This window comes from Anabrus simplex, chromosome X (genome assembly GCF_040414725.1).
Source record: "Anabrus simplex isolate iqAnaSimp1 chromosome X, ASM4041472v1, whole genome shotgun sequence".
Taxonomy (NCBI): domain Eukaryota; kingdom Metazoa; phylum Arthropoda; class Insecta; order Orthoptera; family Tettigoniidae; genus Anabrus; species Anabrus simplex.
In genome coordinates this window covers 181,196,978-181,220,945 of record NC_090279.1, presented here as the reverse complement: position 1 = coordinate 181,220,945, position 23,968 = coordinate 181,196,978, and the positions used below count along the sequence as shown (strand labels likewise).

The window sequence follows — 23,968 nt, the reverse complement described above, 5'->3', positions numbered from 1 at the left end:
GCAATTGCAACATACTTCACAAAAACTGGAGTTAATATCTAAAGAGTAAGTGTCTTTATTTCAAGTGTGTTTTGCTTCCTTTTTTGCTCTGTTCTAGGTCATTTCTGTTATTTTGTATGTCTTTTAACTTGTTGTCCCTTTTTATTTCTCTTTTCTGTAACAATTTTTATCATTGTACATTATTGATGGCCAAATGTCCTATGGACGAAGGTCAAAATAAAGAAAAAAAAAATACAGCGAAGAGTTTGTACCACAGGATATTGCCATAACAGTTCTTCCTAGTTCCTTTAAGAGACAGTTGTGTACATAAAGTATAAGCAGAACTACCGACTGTATTGTGAAGGATGCTGAATGTCAGCGGTGAAACTTGAGAATGTCCTACTTTGAGCAATGGGAAAATTTCAAGTACTCCCAAAAACATTAGGCATATCCGCTAGTGAAACGTTTGAGGTGATCCAAGTCGAAATCGCTTGGAACACCACGACGGAAATAAGACGCGAAAAGGCAGGTCGATAGACCATGTGATCCTTGAACTGTTAGCGCCTGTCCACGAACTTAAGATACTGAATGTAGTACACGAGTGTATGCCGTGTTGCCTACGCTCTGGGCACCAGTCCAAGAACTTAAGATACTGACTGTAGTACACGAGTGTATGCCGTGTTGCCTACACTGTAAGCTCCAGTCCTCGAACTCGTCGAATAGTAGTAGTTTATAGTTCGGACTTTATTCTCACCATGGTTTCGCGGGAAATTAATTTTGACCAAACGCCTACCCCGCAATTATTCAATTAGTTTTGCGTCAACTGACTAACCACCATTTCTGTGTCTGAATTACGCACCAAAATTGCAGGCATTTGTAAAAGAGGTCTCTAGGCGAATATGATCAGTACAGTATAACACATGATATGATTTGACAGGATATAATCCTGTACTTAAATGAGGAATAACATTTGTTAAAACGTACCATATTCTACACTGCACTGAACTTGTAAAAGTCAAATTGAATCAGTAAATGACATTTTTGTTGGTTAGATGATGTTATTGGCTTGAGGTTCCCCTACCTTTACTGTTCTCGGAGACTCCTAGATGCCTGAATTTAGTCCCACAGGAGTTCTTTTACGTGCTAGTAAATCTACCGACACGAGGCTGACGTATTTAAGCACATTCAAATGTCACCGGACTGATCCAGGATCGAACCTGCAAAGTTTAGGTCAGAAAGCCAGAGCCTCAACCGTCTGAGCCACTCAGCCGGGCTTTTGTTGGTTAGTAAGTGACGCAAAACTAAAGGAACCGCAATAAAGCACCAATATATTTAAAATATTACTAATTTTGATACATTAAAAATGCAATTTTGATGTACAATACTTTACAAAGGACTTTGCGTTTGTGTACATATCTCGGAATCTATTTTTGGCGTTTCGTCAATTACAAATGTATAAACGCTACCACCCCCGCGCTATGGCGCAATATCCCCGAAGGGCCATGGCCTACCAAGCGATCACTGCTCAGCTCGAAGGTCCGCAGATTACGAGGTGTCGTGTGGTCTGCACGACGTATCCTCTCGGCCGTTGTTCTTGGCTTTCTAGACGAGGGCCGCCATCTCATCGTCAGATAGCTCCTCAATTTTAATCACGTACGTTGAATGGACCTCGAACCGGCAGGTAAAATTCCCTGATCCGGCCGGGAATCGAACCCCCCTCCGGGTAAGAGGCCGACACGCTACCTCTACACCAAGAGTTCGGCTATAAACGCTACAGAATGATAAATTTCAGATTTAGAAACGCTGAAAGTCACGTTGTTTGTACGTATGCGATAAATCGAAAAGTCATCTTACTGTAACTGTGAACGTATCTGTTTGTTGATGTAATACTTACTGCGATAATCACCAATGAAGGCAATACCAATGCTTCTGGAGTTGTATTTGGATGAATGAGTGCCCAGAGTGTCCCAGCCTCGACCCTCGTACACTTTGTTGTCGCCACCAATCACAAAACTGGAACAGACACACGAACATTGTACAAATGCCACAAGTTAGTAATAATGCATGTGAGATTAATTGATAATTAGTAACACGAAATGGAAATTATAGTAAAGAAAGAGTATCAGTTAAACTAAGCGCACTTTGTGATTATGATCGTTGAGGCATCTGACACCATGGTTAGCCGGTTCGAGTCCCGTTCGTCGAAACATTTTCACCATCAGAATGTTTACCGGCAGGCTAGGACAGGAGGGGGTATACAATTTATCATTTCTAGACTGCGTACTAAAAGCCTCGATTAAACTCCAAACCTATCCGCAGTGCTCAAATGGAGTGGGGGGGGGGCATATGACACTGTTGGTGATTTGTCCGTCGGATGGGATCGTTAAGTCTTGAACAGACCCCTTGGTGTTATTCGACAGGAGTAGGCTACATACTGATACCGGATTTCACCCTCTCCCTACATCATCATCAACATCCCACATCCAGAAGCGCATGTCGCCCATGGGGGTCAAAATTAAAATCCGTACCGGGTGAGCCGAACACGTCCTCGGACACTCCCGGCACTAAAGGCTATACAATAAATAAATAAATAAATAAATAAATAAATAAATAAATAAATAAATAAATAAATAAATAAATAAATAAATAAATAAATAAATAAATAAATAAATAAAATTAGCACCCTGGCAACTTAAAAAATAAGTACAAGGAAATCTGGGGCTCCAAAATACCGCGAAGGGACAGAGCTGAGAGATTCATAACTGGGACGCAGAACGTACCCGTTAAAAACACGCAAGTGTAAGCCCTTGTAAGACAGACTCTCCGGTTGGGGTGGACGACATCGGCAATGTGTAAGTAACTGCGTGTTATTGTGGTGGAGGATAGTGTTATGAGTGGTGTGCGAGTTGCAGGGATGTTGGGGCCAGCACAAATACCCAGCCCCAGAGCCATTGGAATTAACCAATGTAGGTTAAAATCCCAGACCCGGCCGGGAATCGAACCCGAGACCCTCTGAACCGAAGGCCAATACGCTGATGATTCAACCAACGAGTCGGACAAGGAAAGATATTGCAGGTAGACCCCTTTGTCTACCGCAGCCGTTTTATTTGGTGACAAGCCTTTATTGTTTAACTGTTTAATTTGCAGTTTGTATGCGAATGAAGGCGCATGGGTATAAGACAATTAAAATGATCTCTTTCGTTGTCCAATGAAGACTTTTATATACAGCGCATTCTTACTTGTAGCCGATATCGCCCCATCCTTCGTGCTGATGGTATCGCTGCATAGATCTCATGCTCGAACTGCAGTCAGCAGTGTTGTTACACGCTCCTGGGATAAGCGTATGATGTATAACGATATATGGTACTGGTAGAGTGAGGTTCTGTCTTCCAGTCACTGGTGCTGCATTCCAATCCTCCCTGGTCACAGTTTGTGGACACGCCACTGTAAGAGAAGAATAAAATCAATTAAAATCAAACCACTGAATTCAAAATAAATCCATTTTGCAAATATGTTTAGTATTTTTGATTCATTAATTAATTAGTGGCCAGTGTAGCCATAGTTTTTTTTACAAGTTACTTTATGTCACACCGACACAGATAGGTCTTATGGCGACGATGGGACAGGAAAGGGCTAGGAGTAGGAAGGAAGCGTCCGTGGCCTTAATTAAGGCACTGAAACGATCTTTCCTCATCCGTCTCCCAACTCCCTTTAACAATCTTTATAAGAAACTAGCTGTTACCCACGGCTTCGCTCGCGAGGATTTCCTAAGTTGATAAAAATTAATTGTTCCTCGGTACTGCACTAAGATATCTGAAAATCCCTAAAGTATAAAAACTCGCCGAAAAATTGAATTTCATTTACGTCAGAACCTGTTTGTAAACCACGTTTGTGGTATTGCCTTTTGGGGCTAAGGTGACCAGGCTACTGGCAGAGTTAAATCTGCAACATGCGACATGGAACTCTACATATGAGAAACAGTCCAAAAAAAAGGAGGGGGGTTCCTTATTTCTAAAGGAGATTACAAATACAAATTTTCACGCCTGTAATGTTAAGTTTATGACTAGAGTCCGGATTATTAGGTACTGATAGGTTAGAATGCAAACTTACTTATGCCAGTAACAAGTATACCCTACACTGTACAACGGTTATGCTATAGAACTCCTTGAATTTATGCTACTCTTCCTATACTGTGGTACAACGGGTTGCATTACACTTCCTACAAACCAAATTACTTTGCATTCTAACCTATTACCACCTAAAAATCCGAGGTATATTTATGACATATACTGTAGCTATTCTAATTTTAAAAACTGCACCACTCCTTGGCTGAGAGTTCATCGCTGAGGCCTTCGGTTCACAGAGTTGCGGTTTCGATTCCGAGTTGGGTCGGATATTTTAATCGCGTGTGATTAATTCTTCTGGCTCGGGGACAGGTTGTTTGTGTTTGTCCCAACACTCTCCTCTTCATATTCACTCAACACACCACATTACCAACCACAACAGGAATACGCAAGAGTAATTACATCCCTACACATAGGGAAGAGCATCCAGTCATAAAACAGCGTCAAATCTACATGTGCGACACAGTTCGCACCCGTGACCCCACAGGTGTGGAAAAACCGGTGTAAGAGAAGAAGATACTCATTTTAAAATATCACCCGCTTAAAAAAATGTCACCCCCTTAAGTGGATTTTCCAGAAAAGTGCGTTCATTTATTTTTAAAAGAGATTCCAAGTACGGCCTACCAATTTTAACGTCTGTAACATCTTCCGTTTCTGAGATATATGTATCGTCATATAAAGAATTCAACTCCTTCCTCACTTCTTTTCAACCCTCATCCCTTAAGTGGATTTACTGAAAACAAAAAATTGTGTTCTTTTATTTTAAAGGAGATTCTAAATACCAAATTTTATGTCTGTAACATGTTAGATTTTTGTGATATATTGTAGATAATCTCGCTGCTGTAGGCATACTGGAGCTGACGTTGCCGTGGTTACGGCAGTTCATTTCTTTATCCGATTACTAGAGCAGGGTTAGTGTGGTGCCAATATCTCAATAACTGTTGGTTTTAGGGCCTTAAAACATAGTTATCGGTCCCGTAGGGCTTACTGAGTTTTGTTCTTTGCGTCAAGGGGCTTAAATAGAGCTTTGTCTCGATCTTGTACGACAAAATGGATATTTCGCCTATATTAGCCTAGTATTTTTATATCTCCCCACGTCGCCCGCCCCCCCCCCTCTCGAATTGTTTTGAAAATAAAATATAGCCTATAGCACTCAGGGATATTAGTGAAAGAATTTTTAGAATCAGTCCAGTAGTTCCTGAGATTAGCCATTACATACAAACTTTACCTCTTTATATATTAGTATAGATAAGAGCTATCGGTGTTATCCCTACGGACCTTTTTAATGGTCCGGCTAACATAACCTAGATATGTGCTAGTTACATAATACACAGTTCAAAAAATATAGGGGAACATGATTTGTAACGTCTGCTATGTGAACGTTAATTTGGTAGATGAGGTTCCAATGGTCGTTCAGCATACCTTGAGACCTTAGCTAGTCAGGGTATGTCAGATCGAAGTTATACTCCATCTGTGGGCGTAGCCATGCATTAAACTGTCAGGTGACCCCTCAAAACAAACTGAATAGCGGTGCGTCCGTGTGGCGTTGTGAGGTACACAGACTACTGCGGTCGTTTGAGCACGTTGTACGTCAACCAGCATATCCCATGAGACATCTTAACGAGGTTCAAGTCGCAAGGGCCGTCACTTTGATCCAAGAAGTATGGACTTTTCGTCGTGTTGCTGTAGATCACAATGTCTCTACGTCAATTATTCACCGCTTGTGAAATCGCTACAGTGAGACAGGCCAGTTCACAAGGAGGGTTGGAATAGGTCGTGGACGCATGTCAACCCCACAGGATGACCTATATCTAACCATCTGTGCGTTGCAGCGTCGTTCAGCAACTGCCAGAGAACTGCAACAAGACCTCAGGCAGGTCACTGGAGTCACGATGTATGACGAGACAGCAAGGAACAGGTTAAGAGAAGTGTCCTTACGACTCAGACATCCTGTTCGAGTGTCTTATTTAACACAGCAACATCGCGCAGCTCGCCTTCTGTTTGCCCGTACCCACGTCAACTGGCAACTTCGCCAATGGAGACGTGTTGTTTACAGACGAGTCCATATTTCCTTTGACACAGCGTGATGGACGTCAACGTGTATGGAGACGCCGTGGTGAGCAGTTCATGCCAAATGTTTTCCAAGAAGACGACCGATTCAGACAAGGTTCTGTGATGGTGTGGGGTAGCATCCGTATTGATGGCTATACGGATCTTGTCGTCGTCCGTGGTAATCTTACCACTGCGGGGTGCATCGAGCAGATACTGCTACAGCATGTGTAGGTTGCTGCATACGGTGTTGGCCCTGAATTCGTACTCATGCACGACAATGCCAGGGCTCATGTAGCGCGCATCACCAGAGCTGTCTTACGAGAACTGGACATTGAAGGGATGGAATGGCTAGTAGTAAGTCTCGATCTTAATCCCATCGAGCATGTATGGGATAGGCTTGACAGAAGTGTCCGTGGGCGTCCTGTTACACCACAGACTCTCCAAGTCCTCGAACAGCCTCTCATTGAAGAATGCAGGTTTACTTTCTGTAGGACGTAAACTATTCCTACCAACACTGCCTCAACCTTGATCTCTCTGCATTTCAAGTGTTAGCTCTCACTGTAAATGGAATAATATCATTGTCTTTGAAAACTCTTATCCTTCAAATGCAGCTAGCCGAGCAGTTACGACCGACGGGTTGCATACTGTACAGGCGTAATTTATCGTGTCGTCTCTCTCACTATCAAGATTTTTATCAAGATCTATTGTGTTGTTCCAATATAATTAGATGGCACAATCCACAAAGGAGAGCCTCCGAGGCTCAGACAGCAGCGCATCGGCCTCTCACCGCCGGATACCATGGTTCAAATCCTGGTCACTCCATGTGAGATTTGTGCTGGACAAAGCGGAGGCGGGTCAGGTTTTTCTCCGGGTATTCCGGATTTCCCTGTCATCAATCATTCCAGCAACACTCTCCATTCTCATTTCATAGCATCTATCAGTTATTAATAACTCGCTTTGGGAGTGGCGACCCCATCGTACTAACAGCCTATATACGCTTCATTCATTACATCCCTGACGCGGTCAATGGCTGGAAAACAGGTTGTAGGCTTTCATTTTCAATCCACAAATGATGTAGAGTTGGATATATGGTATAGAAATTTGGTAATATTAAGATTATATTTAAAATTAAATATCAGGACCCCAGTCATTTGAGGGGTTTGGAAATGGCATGTTTCTAAAATAGCATAATTGAATTACTAAATTATAAATATAATGTTTGATTGTTATAGCTCTAGATTTCCAGTTATAAGAGTACAAACAAACAGGCACACAGATTGACAGCAATAAATCATACTTTACCTTCACAAAGTGAAGAACACGGTGTTAAGGGGAGTCGGAAAGCTCTATCTTGATAATGTTATTTTGACAAAAAAGATGCCCCGTTATCTCAGGAAGTAATAAGTTTAGAGCTTTGATATTTTTACTACTTGTATTTACACCCTTTCCATAAGTACTGAACCAGGATGGAATGGTTGTCGCAAACGATTGTAAACTTATGAATTTGTTTATTAAGTTCCAAATTTTTTATAAAAAAGTCATTAAAAGTATATGTAAATGAGAAACTATATTTGTGAAGTGCTTTTATCTGGTTCAGTAACTGTATCATGTTCACTCACACATTTACCCATAAGAGTGCCAAAAATCCAACTCCATTTAATTGAAACTATTGAAATGTTTGTTATAACAGTGCCTGAAACCTCTGCATATAACATTTAGGAATAGAACAACGAAAACCACAGCCTTCTAGATTAAAGGGCTCACTCTCTTAGGAGTCAGGAAGGGCATCCGGCCGTAAACTGAGGTTAGGCCCTTCCATGAGGTTAGGCTAGCTCTCTTACGCATAATAAGTTAGGTTAAGCCCCCCAAGATGGCGGATGTGAGGTTAGGCTCGCGCTCTTAGCCAGCGTGAGGAGGAGGGCTCTCCCAAGAGCGTGTGGAGGAGGTGGTGGAGGAGGCCTCTCCCGAGAGCCGGAGGCGGAGGTGGCGGCAGAACCATCCACTTATTCTACTTTCGATGCTTTCGGTTCCCTTCGGTCTTCTGCTTCCACACTAGCATCACTGTTGTAACATTACGTCCCATACGACAAGCAATGTCGCAGTACGAAAATGTACCTTCACAGGCTGACCATTCGGGCTAATTCAAACTCTGTTATTTTTAGTATAAAATAACGTGAGACGACGAGATATAGAGACTGTTGGAAAAAAGTTGAGAGCCTGTTGACTCTAATTGTTGAGATCCTCAACAACCTACTATTTATACATCTAATATGACAGTTTAGAGTTAAATACTGGGGCCAGGAACGCAAAATCTTCTGCAGTTATAATCTTCTGCTTGTCATACGCTACTTTGCATTTACTGTAAGTATTTTGGCCATTATGTTATTCTTGACTCATTTAACGAGTGTGCAAAATTTACGTAAGATCGGCAATTTCCCGGTACGCGCCCTTCCCTTGTCAGGGCATACATCCGAAAGTTTACGATGTGCATTATTTAGAATCTTGACAGCATAAATCACAATAATAAATGGAAGTTACCTTGGTGACTGGTGACTGCATCTGCATTGATGTATGTGTTGGTGCCTTCAGAACTCGCCGTAATATTGACATTGGTGATGCTGAGCAGTGTGGAGCTGTCTAGCTGTGGAGTGGACGAAGAGTTGTCCAGTACACTTGATACGATGTCGATCATCGGATCCCAGTGTGACCAGGTTTGTATGTGGTTGAAGAGGGCCTCCCCAGGGCATTCCGTCGACCGCACTTGCCTGTGACCTAGCAGTTTGTAGTCAGACCGAATAGAACCACGGGCAATCCCGCATTCGATCAGTGATTGAGCTAGATTGAGCATTTCTTCACTCGGCAGTTCGGCTGAAACAGAAAGAAGCAAGTGCTCAAAACTTCTGGAAAGCAATGGAGAAATCAAACCTTGAGTGAAGTATTAATTAAATGTGTTACAAAATTACGTGAATTTGTTATTCAGTCAGGAAATAAAATAACAAAAATCTTGCAGAAAGGGAAGAGGGACTGTAATTTGAAAGTAATCCTGAGGGATTTACATTTCATGTGAACTTAAAATCTAGAATATTGTAAAGCCTTTTGGGACTTGCAAGTTTGCTTGCAAATATAAGGGAAAATTGAACACCTGCTACAACATGACCATGGAATGGTTTCATTTTAAAGTAATTACTAAAAGGGGGACGATCGATTTCATTTTTGTAGAAAGGGGTAGGTCACTGACGGATCCACAACCGCACCCAATCTTGCACATCCTCGTCAGAATGAAATCGACGTCCACGAACGTCTTTGTTCATGTCGTCAAGAAAATGTGAAAATCACTAGGTGAAAGATCCGGGCAGTACGGAGGATTTTGAAGTGTTTCTCTACCAAATTGCTAAAGCGTAGCCTTCTCCAGACTGGAAATATGGGGGCGAACATTATAATGCAACAGGGTGACTCCGTGCGACAGCATTCCAGGGCGTTTCCTCTTTATGGCGCGTCGCAGTGTCTGCAAAGTGACTTTATACCACTGAGCCACCAGAAAACGAATCACACTTCTCTGTTCTTTTTTGCTCGTCTCCATTTCTACACCTGGCCGAACGGGCCGAAAACACTAGACGAGTCCGCGCACTAACAAAGATGTAACCCAACAAATGTGTTGTCACTATGCGGTTCTCCTACCACAGCGGTGGCAGTATCGATACTTAAGAACAGTGTCCCCATCTTTTGCGTGGAATGTGTGTTATAGCGGGTGTTCGGTTTTCATATAAAAATGAAATGCCATGTGGCCTCCAGAGAGGCCTGGTGCAGATCTTTTGATTTGACTCCCGTAGGCAACCTGCGCGTTGTGATGAGGATGAAATGATGATTCAGACGGCACATACATACAGTCCTCGTGCCAGGGAAATTAACCAATTATGTTTAAAATTCCCGACCATGCCAGGAATCTAACCATTTAGCCATGGAGCCTGATGGTTTTCATATGTCAGCCCCTTATAGCTATTAGCATACGAGGTTGCAGAAAAGTATGGTGATCAAAGAAACCCACGGGAGACCAAAAAAAGGAGGATTTTTCGAAAGATTATGGCACTGTAAACGATTTCCTTTCCATTCCATAATTCATATTTTGCATTCACTGACTCACTTTTGGAAAAACATCTAGGAAATTCGAATCAAGAATTCGGTAGGAACACGAACGTTCTAGATTCAAGGACAATGAAACAGAAATTGTCAAGCAATGGAAGACCTAGGAACCTGTATGTTTACATCCCGGTAGCCCCTGCACTTATACTTGGCTACTTGAAATTTGCAAGGGGATCCTAACATAGGGAATTTTCCGAACAAGATGTGAACTTCCTAAATAAATCCTTTCCATTGTCACACTGACTTATCTTTCACATTAAAACGATCACCTTTCCCCTTTATTCTGGCTTTCGCTATTACCATCAAGATAGCCTCTGGGTAATCATTTAACACTGTTAAAGGACGGAATTTTCCCCCACATACGAAGTTATAGTTTGCACTCCAAAACCAAAAACCAAACCCCATGGCACCACAGCCCTTGAAGGGTCTTGGCCTACCAAGCGACCGCTGCTCAGCCCGAAGGCCTGCAGGTTATGAGGTGTCGTGTGGTCAGCACGACGAATCCTCTCGGCCGTTATTCTTGGCTTTCTAGACCGGGGCCGCTATCTCACCGTCAGATAGCTCCTCAATTCTAATCACGTAGGCTGAGTGGACCTCGAACCAGCCCTCAGGTCCAGGTAAAAATCCCTGACCTGGCCGGGAATCGAACCCGGGGCCTCCGGGTAAGAGGCAGGCACGCTACCCCTACACCACGGGGGCCGGCTATAGTTTGCACTCACCAGAATGAAATCCAAAGAAAATGTACATTCTTCATTCAGGAACGTGATGAACAAGGCTATGTTCTAAGGAGTGATAGATATATGGAAATATGTAATTCAAGTACAGTTTTCTTCTTTATAATTGAGTTGATATTTCCTGTAAACATTCTTCTTATAAAAACCACCTTCTGAATATTAAGAGCCACTAAAATGATCCTTTCTTTCATCATTCAATCCAGCGAATGGAAATGGGATGCTTTTAACTGGCAGAAACAATGCTGTTGTTTTTTTTTCAATGAATGTTTTGTTAGTATATAAATGCCGGGGAAACAAATCTTAGAAGTCAGAATACATAAAGATCAAAATGAACAAGAAGTGCATCTTATACATTAAGAAAATCATTTTTCAAAAATGAAAATACACAGTCTATTTTTAGTCTACCGAGCAGGAATGAATGAGGTCCTAGAGGAGAGGAAGTTATGCCGGCAGTCGAAGCCTGTCCGACTTCCTCTTGGATAACGATTAATGAATGTCAAAGAAATGAAAAAAAATGAAATGATTATAGAAAGTATTGCTGAAATGAAAGATGACAAGGGAAATTGGAGTGCGCGGAGGAAATCTGTCACACCTCTAGTTATCCAGTACAAATGGGGCGTGGAGTGACCGGAGTTTGAGCCATGGACTTCACCTGTGAGAGGCCGATGGACGGTACGTACGACAGACAGTCGTCGGAGCAATGGAGGGGCTTAAAATCATTTTCAATAATATGAAATAATGACAAGTGATAATGTACATTTTTCCTGCACCATATTGAGAGTGAATAAGCACCAAGTGAACTAGCCGCGCGGTTCGGGCCGTTAGCTGATAGCTTGAATTTGGGAGATGTTTTCCGTATTTTCCGATTTTTACATGCAAAATGTATCTTAATTAAGGCTACATTGTTTCACTTACTTAACCACCACTACAAGCGCTAATGTAAGTCAATGCATTGTTTCACTTAACCACCACTACGAGCGCTACTGTGAGCCAATGCATTGTTTCACCACGGCCGACTTGATGCGTCGCTCTAGCTAGAGCGCAGCGAGGTATCCAGTCGGCCGTGGTTTCACTTAACCACTTACCAATACTTACCAAGTTACTGACAAATAAATTAACTGGAAAACTAGACAACAATTTGCCAGAGTAGCAATTTGGTTTCCGTAAAGGCAGAAACACACTACACGCAATAAAAAAAACCTGATTGATGATATAGAAGAATCTCTGAGACATCCAACAGGGAAGCCCTACTGTGTATTTATTGATTATACAAAAGCTTTTGATCTACTAGACAGACAACTACTATTTCAGAAACTCGAAAATATTCTTGGGAAAGTACACGACTAGTTAAATTATTAAGATTCAAGATTCAAGATTTTCAAGATTCAAGATACCCGTCTCCCTTAATCTCGAAAATCATAGATTAGGGAGAGGGTATTATTTATTGTAATCGTTTCATAATTTCATAATTAATTAAGGCTACAGTCACGTCCTCAATCTCAGTCCTGTTGTATCCTATCGTCGACATAAGTCATAGCTGAATCGTTGCGACGTAAAACCAGTCGAAAGGAACACACAGAACGCATATCACAGTTGCGCCTGTGAAAACCGCTATGTAAAATACTTCAGCATAGAACTTCGGCTGGTAAGATTCTCTCATGTATACTCCCTGCCATACAAACTCATAAGGGTACACCCTTACTATTTCTCCCGTGTTAATAGTGAACGTGGTGATTTATAGTAATTTTGTAACCATTGGCTTTGATTCAGTGTCCCTAACCATACACTTTAGAGACCCTACTTGTCGATACGATGTCTTATAGTTTCTGTTACGTTGACATTCCGGAGATAAAAATTGAAAGGATTGGGTATCTTTTTTCTTGTCACGAAGTTGTTCCACTGAATTGAAACAATTTATCAGTGTAATAGTGCTTTGTTAGCCAATTGTAATTGTTCATTTAAATCCCATTTTTCTCCCATAATATTCTGCCAAATGTAACAAAATTTGTACAATATGTATCACAGCTATATTAAAAAAACCTCCGTATGGAATTTTTGATTGAAGAATTTTTTCAAGTAGTAGGGATTTTTAAGTCCAAAATTTTAGAACGTAAAAATTACACAAAGTTTAGTACGGTATATCTCCTTGTATAAATTATGTATAGAATGTTAATACTTCAATACTTTTAAAAGAAGTATTATCTACCTAATTACAAATGTATATTAACATGTTAATTAAATTTCATGAAAAATGGAATTAAAAATTTCAAAAAATATTCTGGAAAAAACTATTAATTGTATATGAAAGAAAATAATGTTCGCGATATCTCTACTTTTATGTAGGTGAGATTCCGACAAAGTTTCGTGAAAATCTATTCATTTGATAAAAATATATTTTTATCTCCGGAGTGTCGCCTTAATCATGCACGTTGGTACTTTATAGTCATGGTATTTTCGTGTCTTGCGAGATATACGTATTTCCACCGCCATATTGTTAAAATCACTAGTGTTACTTTTGCGGGTATAAGTAAAGCATATTTTTTTCTTTTTCTGTACGTGTAATACCAGCTAAGTAGAATTGCGACCTGTTCGAATAATGTATTTAATAACGTAGTTATTCTTCTTCTTCTTCTTCTTGTTTCCGAATTTGGCCGCCTATGGACCGCATTGAACTTAAGGCTTCTTCTTCTTCTTCTTCTTCTTCTTCTTCTCCCAGAACCTCTTCATTCTTTCACTTCTGATCTTCCTTTCTTTCTCAGATATGACCAGTTTGGGTCTACATTTTGGTGGTTTCTCCTGGAATGTTTTGATGCTGTTCACTCGACTTCTAAATTCTTTTCTGTTGTGAACCATATCCACTGTAAGTCCACTTTCTATTGCATCTCTTTTTACCTCTTCCACCCACTTCGTCGAAGCTTTTAGTCCAGTGATGTACTTGAATATTTTCTTAGTTAACCGTTTCTCATCCATTCTTTCTAGATGCCCATAGAATTTTAGCCTTCGCTTTTGCATGGTGACTGATTTTTTCGGTGTATTTATAGAGGTCATCATTTTTCCTATTCCTCCACTCCCCATCAGCATTTTTCTTTGGTCCTAAAATTTTCCTTAAGATTCTCCTCTCCTTATTTTTTTTTTTTTTTTTCGAGATCTTGAAGCTCACCCTTTCTATTCGTTGTCAGGCTCTCTGGCTTTACCACTGAGCTGTGGTGTCTAAGTTTCGCCTTGTAAGATATTGCTCTTTTGTTGTATCTGTTCTGGGTTAACCTGTAAGCCAATTCTAGTTTTCTAATTCTTGCCCTAATCGCCTCTTTATCCAATCCATTAGGTTCTATCGATTCCCCTAGATATTTAAATTTCTCAGTTCTTTTTACAGTCCCATGCTTCACTTCTAAGTGTCTCTCGCCTTCATGTCCATATTCCATGCATTCCTTCTTCTCATATGACACTTTGAGACCCGTTTACTCAGCGATCTCATGTAGAGTATTCAGCATAAGTTGGGCATTTTCTCGGTTGTGAACCAAGAGTGCAAGATCATCCGCGAAAGCCAAACACTTAATTTCTAAGTTCTGTCCTTTCCTCCCTAAATGTATTCCCTTTATTCCCTTCACCTCCAAGGCTTTTTCCCATGTTCTAATGATTTTTTTCTAGAACAATGTTAAAGAGAATTGGTGATAGGCAGTCCCCTTGTCTGACTCCTGTTTTTATTTCAAATGGTAAGTTATTGTTAAATGCTGGGTATTTTTTTTTTTTCAATTTCTAGGGACAGATATTCTCTTTCATATTTCTCTATCTTTTTTGCATTTCTTTTATAGCCCCTGATTTTTGTGCAACTCATGCTTCTTTGCAACATAATGACAAATTTTGTGTGTGAAAAATATGGCTGAATTTCTTAGGAAAGCTCTTCAGGCATCAAAGCCTCTATAAGCCTTATACTTACTTCGATAGTCTCCGATGAAACAAATCCCGATACTGATGGAGTTGTATCTGGGTGAATGAACTCCTACAGTGTCCCAGCCTCGACCTTCGTATATTTTGTTGTCGCCACCGATACAGAAGCTGGAAACGAGAAAAATGTCGTTAGTCCTCTTTGACCTATTATTATATTATAATGTTTTGAGAAAATAGCATTCTTTTACCGTTTAACCTGTTCCAGCACAGTAATTAGTATCAAACTAGTTCAAAATCTGGCTTCTTTAATCATAACAATTATAAAAGTTAAAAAAGATGTGTACATATGTGTCTGTTCGAAAGTTTGAGCATACTTCCTAACATGCTTGAAATTTGATATGTGGGTAATAGAATGGAAAAATGACAATGTAATATTTTACGTCAACTCAATCAATCAATAATGATCTGCATTTAGGCCAGTCGCCCAGGTGGCAGATTCCCTATCTCTTGTTTTTCTAGCCTTTTCTTAAATGGTTTCAAAGAAATTGGAAATTTATTGAACATCTCCCTTGGTAAGTTATTCCAATCCCTAACTCCCCTGCCTACAAACGAATATTTGCCCCAGTTTGTCCTCATGAATTCCAACTTTATCTTCATATTGTGATCTTTCCCACTTTTAAAGACACCACTCAAACTTATTCCTCTACTGATGTTTTCCCACGCCATTTCTGCACTGACAGCTCGGAACATACCACGTAGTCGAGCAGCTCGTCTCCTTTCTCCCAAGTCTTCCCAGCACAAACCTTGCAACATTTTTGTAACGCTACTCTTTTGTCGGAAATCGCCCAGAACAACTCGAGCTGCTTTTCTTTGGATTTTTACCAGTTCCTGAATCAAGTAATTCTGGTGAGGGTCCCATACACTTGAACCATACTCTAGTTGGGGTCCTACCAGAGACTTATATGCTCTCTCCTTTACATGCTTACTACAACCCCTAAACACCTCATAACCATGTGCGGAGATCTGCACCCTTTATTTAAAATCCTATTTATGTGAATAGCCCAATGAAGATCTTTCCTTCTATTAACACCTAGGTATTTACAGTGAATCCCATAAGGAACCTTCACCCCCATGAACGCAGTAATTAAAAGCGAGAGGACTTTTACTATTTGCGAAACTCACAGTCTGACTTTTAACCCCGTTTATCATCATACCATTGCCTGCTGTCCATCTCACAACGTTATCGAGGTCACATTGCAGTTGCTCACAATCGTGTAGATTATTTATTACTCTTACCTATGATTCCACTCTTTTACTCATGTCATTTATATATATAAGAAAACATAAAGGTCCAATAACTCACAACACACATGTGGTAAGTAGTCTACAAAGGTTTCGAAACAAGGCCCGGCTGATGAAGCCATTGACTTCTCTGAATGAACCATCTGGTGATGGTTATGTGTGTTAAATGTCATACTTTCATACGTATGTACACCGGTTATGCCAGCCTCCCTCCTACACCATCTCACAACATTATTCATCCTCTAGTTTTCTCCATATACTTCCTTTCCATTCTTCAGCTCTGTTTTATCCTGGTGTCTTTCGTTGATTTTTATTTTATTTTATTAGTTTCTGTTTATTTCTTCAATGACATTCGTCTATATCCTGCATGGTACTTCTCGCGCACACACGGTGTGATAGAACACCTTAATTGGAGCACGGCCGACTGGATCCCTCGCTGCGCTCCGAGCTAGGGCGACGCATCAAGTCGGCCGTGATTGGAGCTTAATGTTGTCGTCAGCTCCCGCTTGGAGCGCTGTCTCAGCATACAGCGAGCCACCTAGTGGCAAACGAGCGTACCACTACAGTTCCATCGTTCATGCATTTTTGAGTTCAAACGCTCATTATTGTAGAACTTTTCCTCGGGAACTGTCGAGATTTTATTCTGAAGATGCAGAACGAAGTTTTCAATTAAACGTAAAGAGTTTCACCTCGTTTTCTTGATACGGCATAAGCCTAAACGCCCGTATGATGTCTACAAGTTCGGGCCGTGAAAGCATCAATGTTAGTATGATGGTGCTTGTTCCGAGATATCTGTGGAACAGCAGAGGTGAAAGAAGGTGCGGGCTGGAATGGGTCTAAGTACAAAGCTGAAAGATTAATTAAAATTTAAATAAAGGTTATATTTTCAATAGACAACAAGATTTAACAAATTTTCACTAGGTGAAATAACAATCAGGTACAATTATAAATTTACAAACGAAAGCACAAGTTAAGGGGTCTTTACAAATTCTGGCTTCGAGCCTCAGTTACACAATCCTTGAGCTATTATCCCAACATTAACAAGGTACACTCATATAAAGGGCAGAAAACCCCTTCATTCAAGGAGCACTTGCTTCCAACTTTTAACCTCAAGCCTCCCAGAGGCACTTTTCAAACACAAGAAAGAGCTGACACGCTCTCAATTTTTCAAGCCTATTAAAAGGCAATACCAGACTTTACAAAACTTGCCATCGAGGCACAACTTACAAGAATTAAACAGGGGTATCTCGTTCCCAGCCTACAGGGCCTAAAAGAAAAACAATATGTTAATTAAATGGCCCAAAATACCAAGATGAATGGAGGCGTTGCTTGCACTCCTACATGAAACTTTATAAAACCTAAGGGGCACTAGGCCGATGATACAGCGGCTATTCCCAAACTAGGGAGGTGACTCGTATAAGAAAATTTTAATACATTAAGAGTAGAAAATCGATTATGAAAACGTAGTCACCTCGACTCAAGATGAAGGGGAGCTCGAGAGGGTAAGGCACTCTCTATCCCCGATTTACGATTTACAGTTAAATAATAAGAAACTTTTACAAAAGCCGGCACTAAGTTATATTATTCGAAAGGTAGGTTACATTGAAAAGGTTTCGGGCCTTCCCCGAGGGCTAAACTGCTGAGCTAGCAAGAAATAAAGATGTTAAAAGGCTATTACCTTGTAGAAGAGCAGCTGGCGGATGAAAAAGGCGCTTCCCGCCTACTGCAATACTTCCATACACTAAGCTAGATGTTGTACGAGTGGCACAGAGCCAGGAAAATCACCATTTTTTATACTCTCGGGGAAGATTCGAGACCTTTCATGAATAATAAGTAAGACACGCCCACATACGTTTATTGGCTAACTCAAATTTACACATAAAAAATTGGGGAAGAAAGATACAATTGGCTGAAAATTGACAGAAATTATTGATTAGCTAACTTCAAAACTGGCGGAAAGAAAATATTTTTATTGCCAACCCACAAATGAAAGAAAGAAATTTAGTTATAGGAAAACTTATGAGTAGCAAATATCTTCAAGAAAAGTTCCATCACTTCGCACCAGGGTGCATGATCATAGTTTTTTGGTAGAGACATTTGTGAGAGAATGTCCACACTTCTTGATAATAGTGAACAAAAACAATTCGAAATTAACACGGTGACATCTTCTGATAAACGGTTGAATTAATTCAGTTTCAAAGTTCAGAGTTTCAACAGTAGAGGAGTACTTTAAGGCGGAAAATTCAAATGTGCGGCGTATAGGTGTACCAACCGGTACAGTGCTTATTTAAAATCATTTGAAGGGCCGTTTTCATCAACGTGGGTTAAACCTTAACCCCGACTTACACAGTTTTAACACTGAATTAGACTGTTCATTTTGTTTCATCAAGAAGGGTTAATTTTAACTCTAGGTTAAGGCCAGAGTTAACTTAACCCGGGGTTAAACTGTTAACTCGAGGTTAAAAGCAAAGTGGCCGCCGTAAATCTTGTATCTGGTGCAAAATTGCTTCATTTAGATTTGTTAAATGGTGTTCGTAACAGAAATATGCCTATAATAAGAAGGAACGACTTTCAATATATATCTGAGGAACAATTTCTGAAGAGGTAGAGACCATCAGAAACCGTCATCAGTAAAGTCGTCGATGAAATTCGCGAGAGGTTAGAACTGACCGAAACAGGCCTCTCTCTCTCTCCTATACTAAAGGTATTGATTGCATTAAGATTTTATACCACATATAATGGTCTTTTCATATAATGGTCGGAGACAACAAGGTTTATTTTTATGTCAATTGTCAAGTAATCAGTGAATTTAAACTCAGAATTCGTTAGATAGTTGGAAGATGGCCTGTAATGTAGGCAATGCTATTACATTTCCCTGTTACTTTTAATTTTACACCGTCAGTTTTCTTGCATTCTATAATGTTTTAGTAATTGTGGCTAATTCAATAAGTAATCTTTTTCCTAAAGCCCCTATTTCTCTTCTGAACAACTTCCATTTTTCGATCACTGCAATCAGTTCTATCACGATCATGAAATAATAGTATCTACCACGGAACTGAGAAAGAAAACGAAGTACCGCGCAAGAAATAAACAAAAGAACCACGCAAGAAGTGTGTTCATAATCTCTGATTTTTTAGTCACTGCCTCCTTGATCGGTACGGCAGCTGTTTCCGGTGTTAGTTAACCCTCTGCCGAAATAGTTTGGTGAAACGCGTGATTCGTAAGAATGAGTTAAAATATTAACCCTAAGTTAAGAAACCTACGGTTAGAGTATATTTAACCTACGATGATGAAACCGGGCTTTGTAGCGGTATATTGAACACATTGTAAATTATATACGAGACGAATGTTTTATAAGATATTAAATTACATTATTTACTTTTTGAATCTGAAGGATTGCGATTAACTACGCTTTGCATGCTTGTGTTAATTTATACTTCAAATTTCAACAGGCGCTGAGAGGTGGCTCTATGTTCGTAAGAGAAGTCATGAATACATAAAGACATTTCAGAGGTTGTAACGTAAAGGGAAATAGTAAGAAAAATACAAAAATATATTTTCATTATTATGTTCACTGGGTTTAGAGCCTCCGTGGCTCAGGTGGCAGCGCGCTGGCCTCTCACCGCTGGATACCGTGATTCAAATCCCGGTCACTCCATGTGAGATTTGTGCTGGACAAAGCGGAGGCGGGACAGGTTTTTCTCCCGGTACTCATGTTTTCCCTGTCATCTTTCATTCCAGCAATACTCTCCACTATCACTTCATTTCATCTGTCATTAATCATTGTTCCAGAGGAGTGCGACAGGCCTCGGCAGCCGGCACAATTCATATCCTCGCCGCAAGTTGGGATCTTCATTCATCTCATCCCTGACCCGGTCATTGACTGGACAACAGGTTTGAATACATGAGAAGGCAGATTTTCACCTTACACAGTTTCATTCATATAGACTACGTGTTTCCGTCTTAAATGGTAGACTACTCTTTTATCAGTTTTCGTCTTAAAAGGTTTTCATCTTCCCTACTTTACATATTAATCAGGTTTCGACTTGAATGTACAAAATAGCGCGTAACATTCCTCAAACTGTTTTTTTTAATTCCTATTAAGGACTGGCTTCCGCTATGGTTAGGATTCACTCTGATACTCACCTGTAGCCAATGTCGTCCCATTTTTTGCCCTGGTGGAAACTCTGCATTGCTCGCATACTCCTACTACAGTCCTCTGTGTTGTTGCACGGACCTGGAATGTACGTGTGGTGTATAATGACGTATGGCACTGGAACTGTCAGGTTCTTCTTCACTGTGACTGGGCTCGCATTCCACCCTGCCTTGGTCACAATGTCCGGACACCCGGCTGAAACATGCAGGAGAAAGGAGAATGACTTCCTGAGCTCACGTTTCTAAGGCAATAAACAAGCAACAGAATATGCGACGAAAGACAGTAGAGACTTGTGCTTGGAGCGGCTGGCAAGAGCCTCAACACGAGCTCTTGGTTCCAGAATCACGTTTTGTGCATCTCTGATGTACGGAAGAGAAGAACATTTATTTATTTATTTATTTATTTATTTATTTATTTATTTATTTATTTATTTATTTATTTATTTATTTATTTATTTATTTATTTATTTATTTATTTGTCCGCATCTGTGGTGTAGTGGTTGGTGTGATTAGCTGCCACCCCCAGAGGCCCGAGTTCGATTCCCGGCTCTGCCACGAAATTTGAAAAGTGTTACGAGGGCTGGAACGGGGTCCACTCAGCCTCGGGAGTAGAGGTGGGTTCTTTTCCCACCTCAGCCATCCTCCAAGTGGTTTTTCATGGTTTCCCACTTCTCCTCCAGGCAAATGCCGGGATGGTACCTAACTTAAGGCCACGGCCGCTTCCTTCCCTCTTCCTCGTCCATCCCTTCTAAACTTCCCATCCCCCCACAAGGCCCCTGTTCACCATAGCAGGTGAGGCCGTCTGGGCGAGGTACTGGTCATCCTCCCCAGTTGTATCCCCGACCCAGAGTCTGAAACTCCAGGACACTGCCCTTGAGGCGGTAGAGGTGGGATCCCTCGCTGAGTCCGAGGAAAAAACCGACCCTTGAGGGTAAACAGATTAAGAATTTATTTATTTATTTATTTATTTATTTATTTATTTATTTATTTATTTATTTATTTATTTATTTATTTATTTATTTATTTATTTATTTATTTATTTATTTATTTATTTATTTATTTATTTATTTATTTATTTATTTACGTGTATCAAGAACGCTCTAATTTAACGGACATACACAAATTCATTACTTTCTGTCTTCAAACACCAGTATTCTATTTGTATAAACTTTTCGTTACATTATACGTATAGTATTTGTCGAAATATCTTACAAGTTGTGAAAGGATTATAAATAAATAAATAAATAAATAAATAAATATTTAAAACCCCTTTTCATAAATTTAAGTGCGGACGTTTTCTCATATTGTTATGAAAACGAAAAAGACCCCTCTGAAACCCCCATCCCATTGAGTTCATAAAAATAATTTTCAGCTTAGTTTCTTCCCTTGTTTACAGTATCTTGGATTTAAATACTGAGTTTCACCAGTATATATGGCGCCTTTTTCCTGTGATACGGTTGAGCAACCTTGTTCTTAACATAGAATCACCTATAGCATCCGGAAAGTAAGCAATCAACTCACCTTGATGGCTCGAAATATATTTACGTACTGCCATAACCGCCAAACCCCATGGCACTACAGCCCTTCAAGGGCTTTGGCCTACCAAGCGCCCGCTGCTCAGCCTGAAGGCCTGCAGATTACGAGGTGTCGTGTGGTCAGCACGACGAATCCTCTCGGCCGTTATTCTTGGCTTACTAGACCGGGGCTGCTATCTCACCGTCAAATAGCTCCTCAATTCTAATAACGTAGGCTGAGTGGACCTCGAACCAGCCCTCAGGTCCAGGTAAAAATCGCTGGCCTGGCCGTGAATCGAACCCGGGGCCTCCGGGTAAGGGGCAGGCACGCTATCCGCACACCATATTTACGTATTGCACTTCAGAAAATTGAGGCGTCTTGAATGAGGCATATTCTGCAACAAATCAGCAGAGACCTAAGGCTGTGGTCCTTGATACTTGTGATTTGGCACCCCAGTTTCTCCATCTTAAATTCGATAATGTTGATTGGACCAAACTATTTGAAATTCTGAAGTTGAGCGTGATCAGATGCCGAAGAATAAGGATTATTTACAGTCTGTACAAAAATCAGTCTGCAGTCATAAGAATCGAGGGCTATGAAAAAAGCAGCAACAATCCAGAAAGATGTGAGGCAAGACTGCAGTTTGTCACCTTTCCTTTTCAATCTTTTTGTAGAGCAGGCGGTGAAGGAGAGGAAATAAAAACTCTGAGATTTGCCGATGATATTGTTATTTTATCTGAGGAAATTGCTGAATGGTATGTAAACAGTCTTGGAAGAGTAAGGGATGAAAATAAATAAATCTAAAAGAAAAGTAATGGAGTCCAGTCGAACGAAGTCAGGTGATGCAGGAAAAATTAATTAAGAAATGAAGTATTAAAGGAAGTAGATGCATATTGTTACTTGGGTAGTAAAGTTAATAATGATGGTAGAAGTAAGGAGGACATAAAATGTAGACTAGCACACCAAGGAAGGCTTTTCTAATAAAATACACTTGCTCACTTCAAACATTGAAATAGGAATTACAAAGCTGCTTTAGAAGACTTTCGTCTGGAGCGTGGCATTGTATGGAAGTGAAACTTGGGCAGTAACTAGTTCAGAAAGGAAGACAATAGAAACTCTTGAAATGTGGTGTTACAGAAGAATGTTGAACGTGAGATGGATAGATCGAATCACGAATGAGGAGGTATTGAGAGGAGAACAATTTGGCTAAATTTGACCAGAAGAAGATATAGAATGACAGGACACATCTTAAGACATCCACGGCTCGTTCAGCTTGTTTTTGAGGGAAGTGTAGGTGGTAAGAACAATAGGGATAGACCAAGATATGAATATGACAAGCAGATTAGAGTAAATGCAGTATGTAGTACAGTAGTTACGTGGAAATGAAAAGGATGGCATGGAGAGCTGCATCAAATCGGTATATGGACTGATGATCTAACCAAGAACAAGAACAATTTCTGTAGGATGTCCTTTCCGACATTGACCTTTTGCTTGGTATTAGAGCAGTAGTTTTTTTTAATTATTCTTAAGTTTACGAGAATGGTTCAAAGTGACTCCTTGGTATTTTGGAGTGATATAATGTTCAAGAGGTGTTCCATTCCACGAAACTGTTAATTTCCTCGTTGCCTCCCTGTTTTTAAAGTGAAAAGCGCAGAGTTGTGTTTTCATTATATTAGATTTCAGGTGATTAGCTTTATAATATGTCCTAAGTTCTTTCAGAACAATGTCTAGGTCGATCTGCTCATCTTCAGAGGACAAAGGCAGTGTTCTGTAGTTTGAGACATTGGGTCGGGGATACAACTGGGGGAATGACCAGTACCTCGCCCGCACGGCCTCACCTGCTGTGCTGAACAGGGGCCTTGGTGGGGAGATGGGATGATTGGAAGAGATAGACAAGGAAGAGGGAAGGAAGCGGCCTTGGCCTTAAGTTAGGTACCATCCCGGCATTTGCCTGGAGGAGAAATGGAAAACCACGGAAAACCACTTCCAGGATGGATGAGGTGGGAATCGAACCCACCTCTACTCATTTGACCTCCCGAGGCTCAGTGGACCCCGTTCCAGCCCTCGTACCACTTTTCA

At 40.6% G+C, this 23,968-nt stretch overlaps 1 protein-coding gene across 1 annotated transcript in view; it reads right to left on the bottom strand.

Moving 5' to 3' along the window:
* Positions 1-23,968, bottom strand: part of LOC136886731 (peptidoglycan recognition protein 3) — a 72,434-nt gene that overhangs the window by 8,274 nt on the left and 40,192 nt on the right. Inside the window, exons 5-9 of the mRNA XM_068230975.1 lie at positions 20,366-20,570; positions 14,967-15,085; positions 8,694-9,023; positions 3,219-3,423; positions 1,874-1,992 (exon numbers count right to left, since the gene is read on the bottom strand). Of these exons, the coding sequence (XP_068087076.1) occupies positions 1,874-1,992; positions 3,219-3,423; positions 8,694-9,023; positions 14,967-15,085; positions 20,366-20,570 (978 nt within the window). The remainder of the gene's footprint in view (positions 1-1,873; positions 1,993-3,218; positions 3,424-8,693; positions 9,024-14,966; positions 15,086-20,365; positions 20,571-23,968) is intronic.